This window comes from Sinocyclocheilus rhinocerous, unplaced genomic scaffold, assembly GCF_001515625.1.
Source record: "Sinocyclocheilus rhinocerous isolate Xijiao unplaced genomic scaffold, SAMN03320098_v1.1 scaffold561, whole genome shotgun sequence".
Lineage (NCBI taxonomy): Eukaryota > Metazoa > Chordata > Actinopteri > Cypriniformes > Cyprinidae > Sinocyclocheilus > Sinocyclocheilus rhinocerous.
Window position 1 is genome coordinate 579,521 of NW_015641041.1, and position 11,512 is coordinate 591,032.

At 36.4% G+C, this 11,512-nt stretch overlaps 1 protein-coding gene across 4 annotated transcripts in view; it reads right to left on the bottom strand.

Moving 5' to 3' along the window:
* Positions 1-11,512, bottom strand: part of LOC107754336 (myelin regulatory factor-like) — a 41,033-nt gene that overhangs the window by 15,133 nt on the left and 14,388 nt on the right. For all 4 annotated transcript variants that reach the window (XM_016570744.1, XM_016570747.1, XM_016570745.1 and 1 more), the window contains exons 2-7: positions 4,927-5,017; positions 4,525-4,806; positions 2,195-2,256; positions 1,717-1,939; positions 929-1,029; positions 729-843 (exon numbers count right to left, since the gene is read on the bottom strand). In XM_016570744.1, coding sequence (XP_016426230.1) covers positions 729-843; positions 929-1,029; positions 1,717-1,939; positions 2,195-2,256; positions 4,525-4,806; positions 4,927-5,017 — 874 coding nt within the window. The remainder of the gene's footprint in view (positions 1-728; positions 844-928; positions 1,030-1,716; positions 1,940-2,194; positions 2,257-4,524; positions 4,807-4,926; positions 5,018-11,512) is intronic.

Genomic DNA, 11,512 nt, shown 5'->3' on the forward strand with positions numbered 1-11,512 from the left:
TATATATCGGTTCAAAATATCGGTTATCGGTCTACTTGATCTGTAATAATCGGTATCGGTATCGGCCTTGAAAAACACATATCGGTCGACCCCTAATCACTATCAATGTTTTCAAAATAACTTTAAAATTAACTGTTATATTTATGTTTATATGTAAACAATTATATATATATATATATATATATACAGTGGGTACGGAAAGTAACATAAAATCTGTTATTTTATAAAGAATTATGAATATAATTATAATTATATAAATTATAATTATTTTATAAAATCCATATCACCATCAAAGTTTGATAATTTTGAAAAAAACTTTTTTTTGTATGTAAATGTATAAAAATACATGTACAAATAAATTTTCATATGAAATAATTTCTATTTATCACAACACTTACAGAATAACCCATGTTCTAAGTTAAACTAAAAAGATTTCGTGGTACAAAACTTAAAGTCATGCCACTTGTGCCTGATCTTTCTCTCTCTGTTCATCCTCATTCCTGTTTTGTAAGCCAGATCTCTGCTCTTGCTCTCACTCCTACACGCTGCTCACCTCATAGGAATTCCCTGGCCTCTGCCATCTCTCTCTCTTCTGTCTCTTTTAGTACAGCCTGATACCTCCCTATACCCCATTAAATCCCAAACACACACTCTCGTCCTCGATGCATTTCTCATTGCTCTGTCATAAATCTAAATGCAGAGGTGCGTAAGACCAGGGCAGCACCCACAGTTCTTTTCCACTGGAGTCGTATAATGTAGTCCATTTGTTCTGCTGGTGCGGCTGCCACTTTATGCACTGGTAGTTTGGATCCAGGTATGAGTTTTCTGCATCCTGCATCAAACCTGTGAAAGCACGAACGCACTTAGGTCATGCAGTGCTGAAAATGCAGTTGTGTTGAGGTACCTGTGTGTGTGTGTGTATGTGTACCTGGCTCTTGTTTGATGATGCCTGTGAGGATCTGAGAGTTGAGAGTGCTGTTGGGAGAGTCTGAATGTTTTCTCTTCTTTGCTGGATGTACGGGAATCCCACTGGAGAAACACAGAGCATTTATTTGTTGCTGTGGAAAATTCTGACCTTTGACACTACTTATTTAATAACCTAACTCTAAATTAAAATGATATAAAAAAATTTTAAAAAATCAAGATTGAAATCATATTTCTTCACATGGAATTCACAAAACGCCAGGGGTTTTTAAGATTGTAAAAGTACTGCTGAATGTTAAAACAAAACAAAATAAAACAAAACCAGGGGACTAGGGGACCACTAAGGGCCCTCAGCCAATTTGCAAGCAGGCAGCAGGATGACTTAGAGGTAAAAAAAAAAATATATTAATAATATAACTCTAATCTAAATTGAAATGCTACAAAAACACATTAAATCAAAATTTAAATTGAAATAATATTTCTTCACCTACAGTTTATGAAAAAACCACTAGGGGTTTTTGAGATTGTAATATTACTGCTGAATGTGACAAACTAAACTAAACTAAAATAAATGGATAATAAATAATTTTTTATTTGTTTTAATTATTTGGAATAACATCACACAAAAAAATGTTGTATATAATATATATAAAATGTATTAAAAGATTCACCTTACTTAAAATCTCAAAGGGTCCTTCAGATAAATAATTTAGGTCATATTCTTATAAGTCCCCTGAGCTATGAAAGAGCAACCTCTAAGCAATAAAATGTTCCTCTGGTTCTCTCTCTTACTCTGGTCCTTGTGGATGTTGCAGGAGTTGATGTAGCATCTGACTCTGTTGCATGTCTCCGCCCCCGCCGCTGACTGGACCAATCGCATACTGTGAGATCATGGGCTCTGGCTTAAGGTACATGTCCCGGTGCATGCTGGGATAGTGGGGGTGTGTAGGAAGAGGCGGAGGACTGGTCATGTGACACATGTTCTCGGGCGTCATTGTCCTGAGCATGTGTGGATCTAATGTGGAAAATTAATAAGCAGGCATTCAGTTACATTTAATATTTCCTTCAATTTGGATTTCTACATATACATATATACATATACATAATAATACATAAATATACATATACATATGCATAATAAGTTCTTATTCTTCACCCTCTGCCCGTGAATCATTTTTCATGTACACATTTATCGAAAATATATTTAAAATTCTGAAAGAATAACTAAACAACTTTCTGTGTATGTTCTTGGTTGGTGGACTGAACTAACCGTTGGCTTGCTGTGGTGAATATGGCTCTGAGCTGGAGTCAGGAGGGGACTCGGGTAGCGTTCTGCAACAACAATAACATTAAATACATTTTATATACATTAAACACGACAACATGAGTGATTGTCAGGGTTGCTCTGGTTGCCCTGCAATTGCAAGGTACTCTGAGTGGGTTTTAATGTGTTGCTTTGTTTATTTGATCACAGCTCTCCTAAACAAGACTCATGTTTTAATTAGAAACCAATCAGAAAGCTCACTAACAACATATCTGCTGCCTCCTTTTGGGCAACTTTATAAAACAGCATTAGTGATTGCTAGGGGTGTAAAGGTACATGTATTCAGTACGGGTCTTTCGGTTGGGTACGCATGTGTACTGAACAAATACAGTGTTATTTTAACCACTGCATGAGCGTAACTTCATTGGACACTTCCAGTTTTATATATTGTTACTTTTGATAAGAAACAAAGTCTCATCTTTCAAATTATGTCAATTTTCAAGAAATTCAAACAATAAATGCCGTTTTGATGCTCTTTTCACCAACAAATAGAAATTTTATAATTTAGAAGTTAATTTAAAAACTGCATTATGTGCAATTTACATGTTTGCATATTTTTTTAAGTTGAGTGTTGATTATTTTGTTTAAAAATAAATAGTAATTACATTTAAATTTGGGCTCTGTTGTTAATTGTAACCTTATAGTAACGTAAAAGAGTTTAGTTCCCTAGTTTAGATCAGAATCTGAGGTAGATTTCTATCCCTAATTTTTTTTAAATTATAATTATAAAGAAAGAACAATTTGATCAGTAAACCACTGTTAAATATAAAAAAAGCAATTTTATTGCTCAATTTTTCCCCCTGCTGTACCGAACCATGACGTCAAAACCGAGGCACGTATCGAACTGTCATGTTTGTGTATTGTTACACCCCTAGTGATTGCACAACTCCTCATAGGTTATCAGGCCTGACCCATTGCGTCTCAGCGCTTAGTCCCAGTTCACTCCTCCGTCTGTCTTACTCAGCCTTTATCTGAACTGAGGGTTATCTGAGGTCATACAAAATGAAGAGGCAGGGCATATCAAAAGGGGTGGGGCAAACTATTTGACGTACTATGATTCTGAAATTGTGATGAAACTGCGTATATTGAATGTATCAACACAAGCTCAAGGTGATTCGTAACTAATTCATATGAATTCGTAGATTTTCGTACAATCTGCTTACGCCCCACAGACAGATAGGTTTAAGCGGTGGACTGTCACACTTTTTTTTTTATAAATAACATGTTTAAGTACCGTACAAATCACATCATATGAATTCATACAAAATTAGCACTTCGAAAAATAGTTACATTTCGTGTTACTTTTGTGACCAGTCACATGAGTTTTGACGTACTATGATTCTGAATTTGCATTGAAACTGCACTATTGTGCTTACAGCAGTTTGCAACTATTTTACGTTATCGTGAATTGGTAGCCGATTTGTATGAATTTGTATCTTTTCATACGATCTGCTTATGTCCCACTGAGGGTTAGATTTAAGGGTGGATATTTTTTCTAAATATCATACACTTTAGGTTCAAATCAAATTGTAAGAATTCATAGGAAATCAAAAAAAGTTGTTTTCTCATGATAAGTTTGAATCTATTCTACTCAAATTTTACGTACTATGATTCTTGTTGTGATGAAACGGTGCTATTGTGCCCAAGACAATTTATAACTATTTTACATTATCGTGAATTGGTGTCTAATACATATGAATTTGTATGTTTTTGTATGACTCTGCGGCCACTTTCTCTTAGAGCCTTCAACAAACTTCCAAGCCGGTTGAAGGATGACTTAAAATTATATAAATGAATAAATTATTATTAATATATCTAAACAATCTAATGCTAATCTAAATTGAAATGCTAATTTTTTTTTAAAGAAAATACAATAAATAAATAAAATTATTAATAATAATAATAATAATAAATATTTTTAGTTTTTACTAGTTTTAATTGGAATAACATCATGCAAATTTGTTGTAAAATAATATATATAAAACTATTCTATGAATTTGTACGTTTTCGTATGATCTGCTTATGACTCACTGACAGTTAGGTTTAGGGGTGGACCTATATGCTTATGTTTTTTTCTCCTAAAAATCTGTATGTTTCTGTACAAATAACATTGTATAAATTTATACGAAATTTTCTCATTAGAAAAATGTGGCCATAAGAGCAAAAATACAGCAAAAGGCAAAAAACAACAGAAAATGAATTTTTTTAATAGGTGAAAAAACTCATCTGTTGACACATTGCCACATTTGCTCCTTTCTGCTGTCTCTTTCTCTTACCCCGGTGCGTACTGTCCGAGGTGGTCTGGTTTGACGTGTGGCTGTTGGTGTTGGGGTGTATGGCTCTGCGGTTGCCCCAGACAGGGGTAGCTGTGTCTGAGGTGACTCAGCGGTGGTGGAGGCGGGTAGGGGTTTTGGCAGGGCTGGGGCAGAGACAGGACGGCGCCCTGGCGCAGGGGGATGGGGGGGCTCACGCCACACCCTACCCCCCCTGAAGAAGATGCCCCGGCCTGGGGCAAGGGATACTGGGGTCCCGGGGTGCTGTGGACCTCTGTGAAACAGCTAGAGGAGAAAAAACAAATCACCAGCCGATAGCCAATATGATTTATTATCATCAAAATAAGCACATCATCAGAACTAATTTGGTTTACTGAGTGGTACAAGCTGTTTCCAGATTCTTACATATCAGTGCTGTCGTCCTCTTTGCTGATGTATTCCTCCAAGATACTCGTGTCAATGTTTGTTGGCTCCAAAGAGCTGTTAATATCATGACCTGCAAGGGAAATAGAGGGAGAGAGAAACAGAAAGGTAGAAGAGAGTGAGAGAGGAGGATGAGTATCGTGTTGCTACGCACTGTTTCTACAGTTATAAAATAACAGTTTCACAACATCTCCTATTCAGACTTCAACAAAAGAAGGAGACTGTTTCGTGTGGCTTGCAACACTTCTGATCATTTGTTTACTTGTTTAATAGCCAGATTGATGACATATGGTCAAACTAAGGATCACAGATGAGGTTAATGGAAACATAAATGTCTTGGAGGTTATAGACACAACACAAATTGTAAAAAACCCAAAAGGAAGGTCACTTGCGAAGAAAGTTTTCTTTTATTCTGCACGAAAGTAGCTTTTCTCTCTCCTCCCATCCATACCTCTCTATGTATCTGCCCCCCTTCTCTACCTCTTTGCCAAATCTCTCCAAATCTCCAGCACATGACCCATCGCAGTAATCACTCCATTGCAACACCTGCAAAAGTTACAGGTCACTCTCACCCAGGCCGACTGACCCTGCACACTCATGCCAAATAAAGCACCTTTTCTTGCATAATCTTTCTCTTTATGCATTGTATAATAGGCTATATTTAAAAAAGGTATGTGCACGTTTTGGGTTAAAAAATTTAAATACAACAAATATATAATATACATAATTTTCAGCACATGCCTTTTTGTCTATTAAGTTGTGCAATAGATTCAACACAAAATATAAGCATTTGTCAAAAATGATACCTTGTATAATTTATAGCTATTATTGTAAGTTATGAACCCATATGAAAGTTATTTACTTTTAAAAAACATATACATATGTTTTGAATAAATACATATTTGTACTTACATTTTTTATGTATTTTATTTAATGCATTTTAAAATTATTATTGTAAAAAAAAGAAATATATATATTAGGGATGCTCTATCTAAATCATAAATGATTTGGCGCCGCAGTCATGCCATCGCCGGTGTGGAAATGCTATGATGTTTCGAGAAACAATGAAAAATTCGCTATTTGTCGTGTATGTTTTGCATGATGATATGATGAATAGATGGTTCATTTTTAACAGCAGATTCAGTGACGTTAGAGCTGATCTGTGCCTCACTGCACGCGTCTGCGGCGTGTTACGGCTCCACGGCCACTGGAGCTAATCGCAGCCGCTCTAATCAGTGCTTGTGTTTATCAGCCAGCCGCGGCACGTTTCTGAAGAGGCTCTCCGCGCTGCTTGGTTAAAAATAGTCTTTTGTGAGTTGTCACAGCGTGGAGGACGGAACAAAACCTCGTCAGAGCCGTAAGGGAAAACGGTAACATAATACGCTGACCGTGGGCTGCTTTTAAATGAACATTTATTTATAAAACAAAATATCTTCTTTGGCCATATTAGCCTACTCAATAGCATTAACACAGGCTTTACTCCTTTCAAACTTTATCAGGAATGTCACCATTTCTGTCACTGCAACTTCGATCAGGCGAACGAACACACACACACACACGAAATTGTCTGCCTCATGAAAAAATGTATTTAAAAAAAATTTAGTTAATATTTGCATCATTTATGATTTATTTTATCCACCCACGGACCCACCTGCAAATAATCAGAATGCATTTTTTATTACCCGACCTGCGGATTATCCGCAGCGACCGTGGATATAGGAAAAGCAAAATAAGTTTGCTGCGTAAATCAGACGGACTTAATGAAATTAATGCAAATTCATTCTCTGACAGCAGGAGGTGCTTTAAAGCGGGAGAAACAGGTTTCCCCAGCAACGGCTATACACAACGCAGCGCTGAGCTCACAAACACTGCTTTATCAGGCATATAGCATGCAAGATTAAATGAAAATGACATCGAAAATTTTCTAAAGATAGTCTTCCTTCAGAAATACAGTGATATAAAAACACCCGCACCTCGTTTTGATTTTTAAACGTGCATTACGTGCTCATGTTTATTCAACTAAGCCTTTTCGAAAATCTGTCAGTTTTGATATTGTGGCGAGCGCCACAAATAAATAAATGTATGGGAAACACATCCCACAGCACAACTACCTGAGCCCAACTTCAGTCTACTCATCACCTTAACTTTAAAGGGGTCATATGATGCAGCCATAGCCAGACTGATAAACAAACACAGACCGGAAGTTAACTTCGGGCCAGACGCGTGCGCCCGATGAAAGTCTATATAAAGCTTGAAGCATCAGAATTGGCATCGGTATCGGCCGATCACCATGTTAAGAAATCGGTACTCAGTATCGGCTGCAAAAATCCTGATCGGAGCATCCCTAATATATATATATAAATAAAAAAACTGAAAATACAAATAAGAAGTTATTATTTTATTTAGGTGTAAATGTAAATAAAATGCTGTATATTTTGTAGGCATGGGTCACGATTTTCAAATATTCGATTAGTTGATTTAATTATAGAATATCGAATAGGTTGTGCGATTATTGTCGCGTATGCATATAATATAATTACAGTAACTTGGGACGATGTCAAATAAGAGTTCTGTGCGGACCATAAACACCCCCGACTGGGTTAGAGGTATGGCTGAATCCGTATTCAGAAAGGCACGGAAAACAAATAACGCGCTCTACGGAGCCACTAAAGGGACATGGTTAGCCGCTTGCTAACGGTAGCCTGTTACATTACAGTACATAACATTTCACTTACCACAAAAACAGAGTAAGGAGAGATGACTGATAGGATGATGGCGAATGATTTGCAGATCCTTCTAATCATGTAAAATGTGTGGCAAGTATTGCCGAGTGCTGCTCCGTACGTGTGATCGCGAATCTCTAAAGTGAAAGCAAAAAACAAGCGCGCGTTCAAAAGCGATTTTATATACAGTATAATTACCCAATGATATAATTGCGACATAAGATATTGAAGTATATTTTTCCTCCCATCTCGTATCTGTTCCCTTTAGGGGTTCTATTTTTTTGAATAGAAATGTCCTAGCCTTATGAGCAGTTCATTTATGCTAATCGACAGACTGTTATGTTAATAAGTGCCATCATTCGGTTGTGTTTATTATATTAATATGTTTCAGCAAGTTACAATCATTAGGCTACATGGCTTGAGTTAAGATAGCCTATCTTCTGAATTAAACAGTTTATCATACAGATTCAGGGCTCTACGCTTACTTTTCTGTTTAGGAGCACTTGTGCTCCTAACTTAAAAAATTTAGGAGCACATTCAAAATTTTAGGAGCACCTTCTAATCAATAATCCAAAATTTTATCAAAAAGTAGCCTTCCCATTACGAGGTGATATTTGACTCCTCTAACTTTATTAAAAGTAGGCCTATGTCATCTTTTGTCAAATTCTTTAAAAAATTATATTTTATAAGCTTTTTAAAAATTGTAATTAAAACGACAGAATAAGAACAAGTAGAATAAGAAATATAAGTTACCAATCAAATGAAATTTGAGTATTAACAGTAATTAATCAGTATTAAGAAAATTAATTTGTAGAGGTGGCACAGAAGAACATAAAAGTGGCTTGGTGTACTTTCAGACATTTAATGAGGCTCAGAGGTGGTAGTTCTCTACACTGCGCAATGAATCTCTTATTTACACCCTGTCTACACTTTGCTTATGAAAGGATTCGTGAGATACAGTATGTCTGTGATAGGCTACATTACTCCACGCTGCAAAAACACGTAGAAATCTTTGAAGCTCCCCTGAGCGCAATCACAAGTATGATGATGATCGGGTCAGTCGCACTGGTGCTCCTAAAAAAAATGTTCATAGTCGCACGCAGTAGTTTTCAGTCGCAAATGCGACTGAAATGGTCGCACTGTAGAGCCCTGAGATTGAAAGTGTGAATCCTGTCTCTCTCCCCTCTCTCTCAGTTTATGGGTGTTTGTACGTGCATGCGGGGGAGGGTGCGATTTTTGAATAATAATCGAATAATAGCCTGTGATTTTCGAATATTATTTTTGCTTGGAATGTCCATCCTTAATATTTTGTAATATAAGCAATTAATACAAATAATAAAATAATAAAAACAAACATTAAATAAAAAATAAATAGTAATGCAGATAGATAGATAGATAGAGCATTTTCCCCCTCAAGATCTGCAGAAAAAATAACATGTATTTTTGAGTCCTGATTTGTCACACTGCAGGACTATTTAAATGAAGACTGAGGAGATGATTGAAGAATGAAGATTGAAAACATAAAAACCAGATACACCACATAATATATACATATACACTTATAACCTAAAATCTTGATATTGAAATGACAAAGTGGTTTTGTTTCTCTTTTTTGTTCCTCAGTTGCTTTGGATAAAGTGCCCGCTAAATGCATAAATGTAAATGAAGAATGTATGCAATCACTGAAGTGCAAGTTTCAACAACAGGTACAGATATATGAATTACACAAAGAAAGCAAGGCAAGGCAGCAAAGGATGGAGAGAATGAGGGGAATCAGCCCAAGGTCAGGTGGAGGTGTAGTCGAGTATGTAGAGACCCCCACTAAAACCCTCTCTTTCTCTCTCTCTCTCTTTGATAGATTAGGCCACTAACGAAGACGGAATGTGAAGAATTCCAGTGTTAGTGTTGGGAAAACTCTCTGGTCCATCAGCCTCCCACAGCCGGAGAGGGTTCACATCCCGCCCCAGTGGATATCCCGACCTAGACGGCACCATTTACAGAAAGCCAACACAATCCTGACTCACAAAATATCCCAAAACAGTTTCCAACAACTTGTCATTGTGGTCAATTAACAGTTTTGACACCTGATCCACCTGTGAAACGTCATGGAGCATTTCTGTGGATGTGAGTTTACTCAGACTGATCCATTTATAAGCCGGTATAAGCCTATCAGTGTATATTTACACCAGGCATAAACCAAGAGTCAAACCAATCACTTCCCATAAGCTATTTGAGTGATCGCAACTGTGCTTTTTCATGAGTATAAAAATTAAAAAAATATATTTCTGTAAAAAAATGAGTGATGAAACTTCTGCTCTGCGGGGAAAAACCAGCACTGATGTAATGTTTGGAGGTGCAGCGGCTGGGCTCTCTGCTCGGACAGTTTTATGAGTGTGCCAGCAGGGCAGTGAGAAACAGAGAAGGATGATTTTACTAAATAAGATCCAGATGTTTCCATCCTCCTGCGTTAAATCTGCCAGGCCAGCGCTGATAACGGCTGCAAGATTGACTGACGGGAACGAGAGTGGGGGAGCAGAGGAGGAGAGAGAGTGAGAGAGCAATGTTGTTGGACAGAAAAAGAGAAGGAGGTGATTTTAACAAACAGAGGAGAAACACATGCTTTGTACTGTTTTGTAAAATGTTTTTGGTTGTTTTTTTAACACTTATGTACTCATGCTCTGTGAAGCTCATATTCACATGTGTTGTCACCTGCAACACTGTGAAATAATTGTTTTATCTGATCACATTTATGAACCATTTTTCCCTGTTCAGTATTGTCGAATGTGTCGACAAGAGTTGATAATTGTTCAATGTAGAGATTAATATGCTTGTTTTAAAACTTTTAAGCACCACTAAATCAACTCCTAATGCCACAGTTAAACTCATCTAAACTCTTGTTGAACAATTCAAAGCTTATTTAAACACAACCAAACAAACACAAACCAGCATTACACAACTAAACAGAACTCAGTCAAAATGCACAATCAAAAGTGTATGAAGTTGATAGATCTAGCTCTACAATCAATTGATATTAATATTAATGAATATTAGTATCCATATTGTTCAGAAACGTTTACACCACTTTTCAACACTTGAGGACGTTTTTACTAGGGTTGGGTATTGTTTGAATTTTATCGATTCCGATTCTTTTCGATTCCCAGTTTCAATTCCAATGTGATTAAATAATGATATCAAACATTTATCCTGTCTCTCTTTTTTGCAAACCATTTATTGGAGGTGAATACCATGAACCAAAATCAACAGGCTACATAAAAACTGGACTCTTTAAGAGCTGTTTGTGTGCAAAATAGAACTGCATGATTCTGGATAAATTGAGTTTTTTTTTCTTCTTTTTTCCCCAATGGAAGTTGTGGTTCTCTCATGATTCTGAAGAAAAAACATTAGACAACTAAACAAAAATCACATGTAATTTATGAATTAACGATTAAATGACTCGCTCAAGATGTACTTGTTTCATTACTGGATGAATCCGCGTTCTTGAACGAATCTCTTGTATGATTCAAAGACAAATACATTTTAACAGCCCATTTTCACCACCCACTGGCGTAACAATGTAATCTATAAATATTCATTTGAAGTGTCAAATTACTTTCAAAAGGTGATTTACTTTATTTTAATTGCAACCGTACACATCAGAGTTTATATCTGAACTATAAACTTTTATCCCAGTACTTCTGTGATTTGAATGTTTGTAACAGAAATAATGATACTGTGTGGCTGAAAGACTGTGAAGCCGTTTCATTCATGACAGACAGCTGCTCTCTTTAGGTCAATGGCAGCGCAAACGCAGATTTAAATGTTCAAATCACACTGGTGTGATCGTA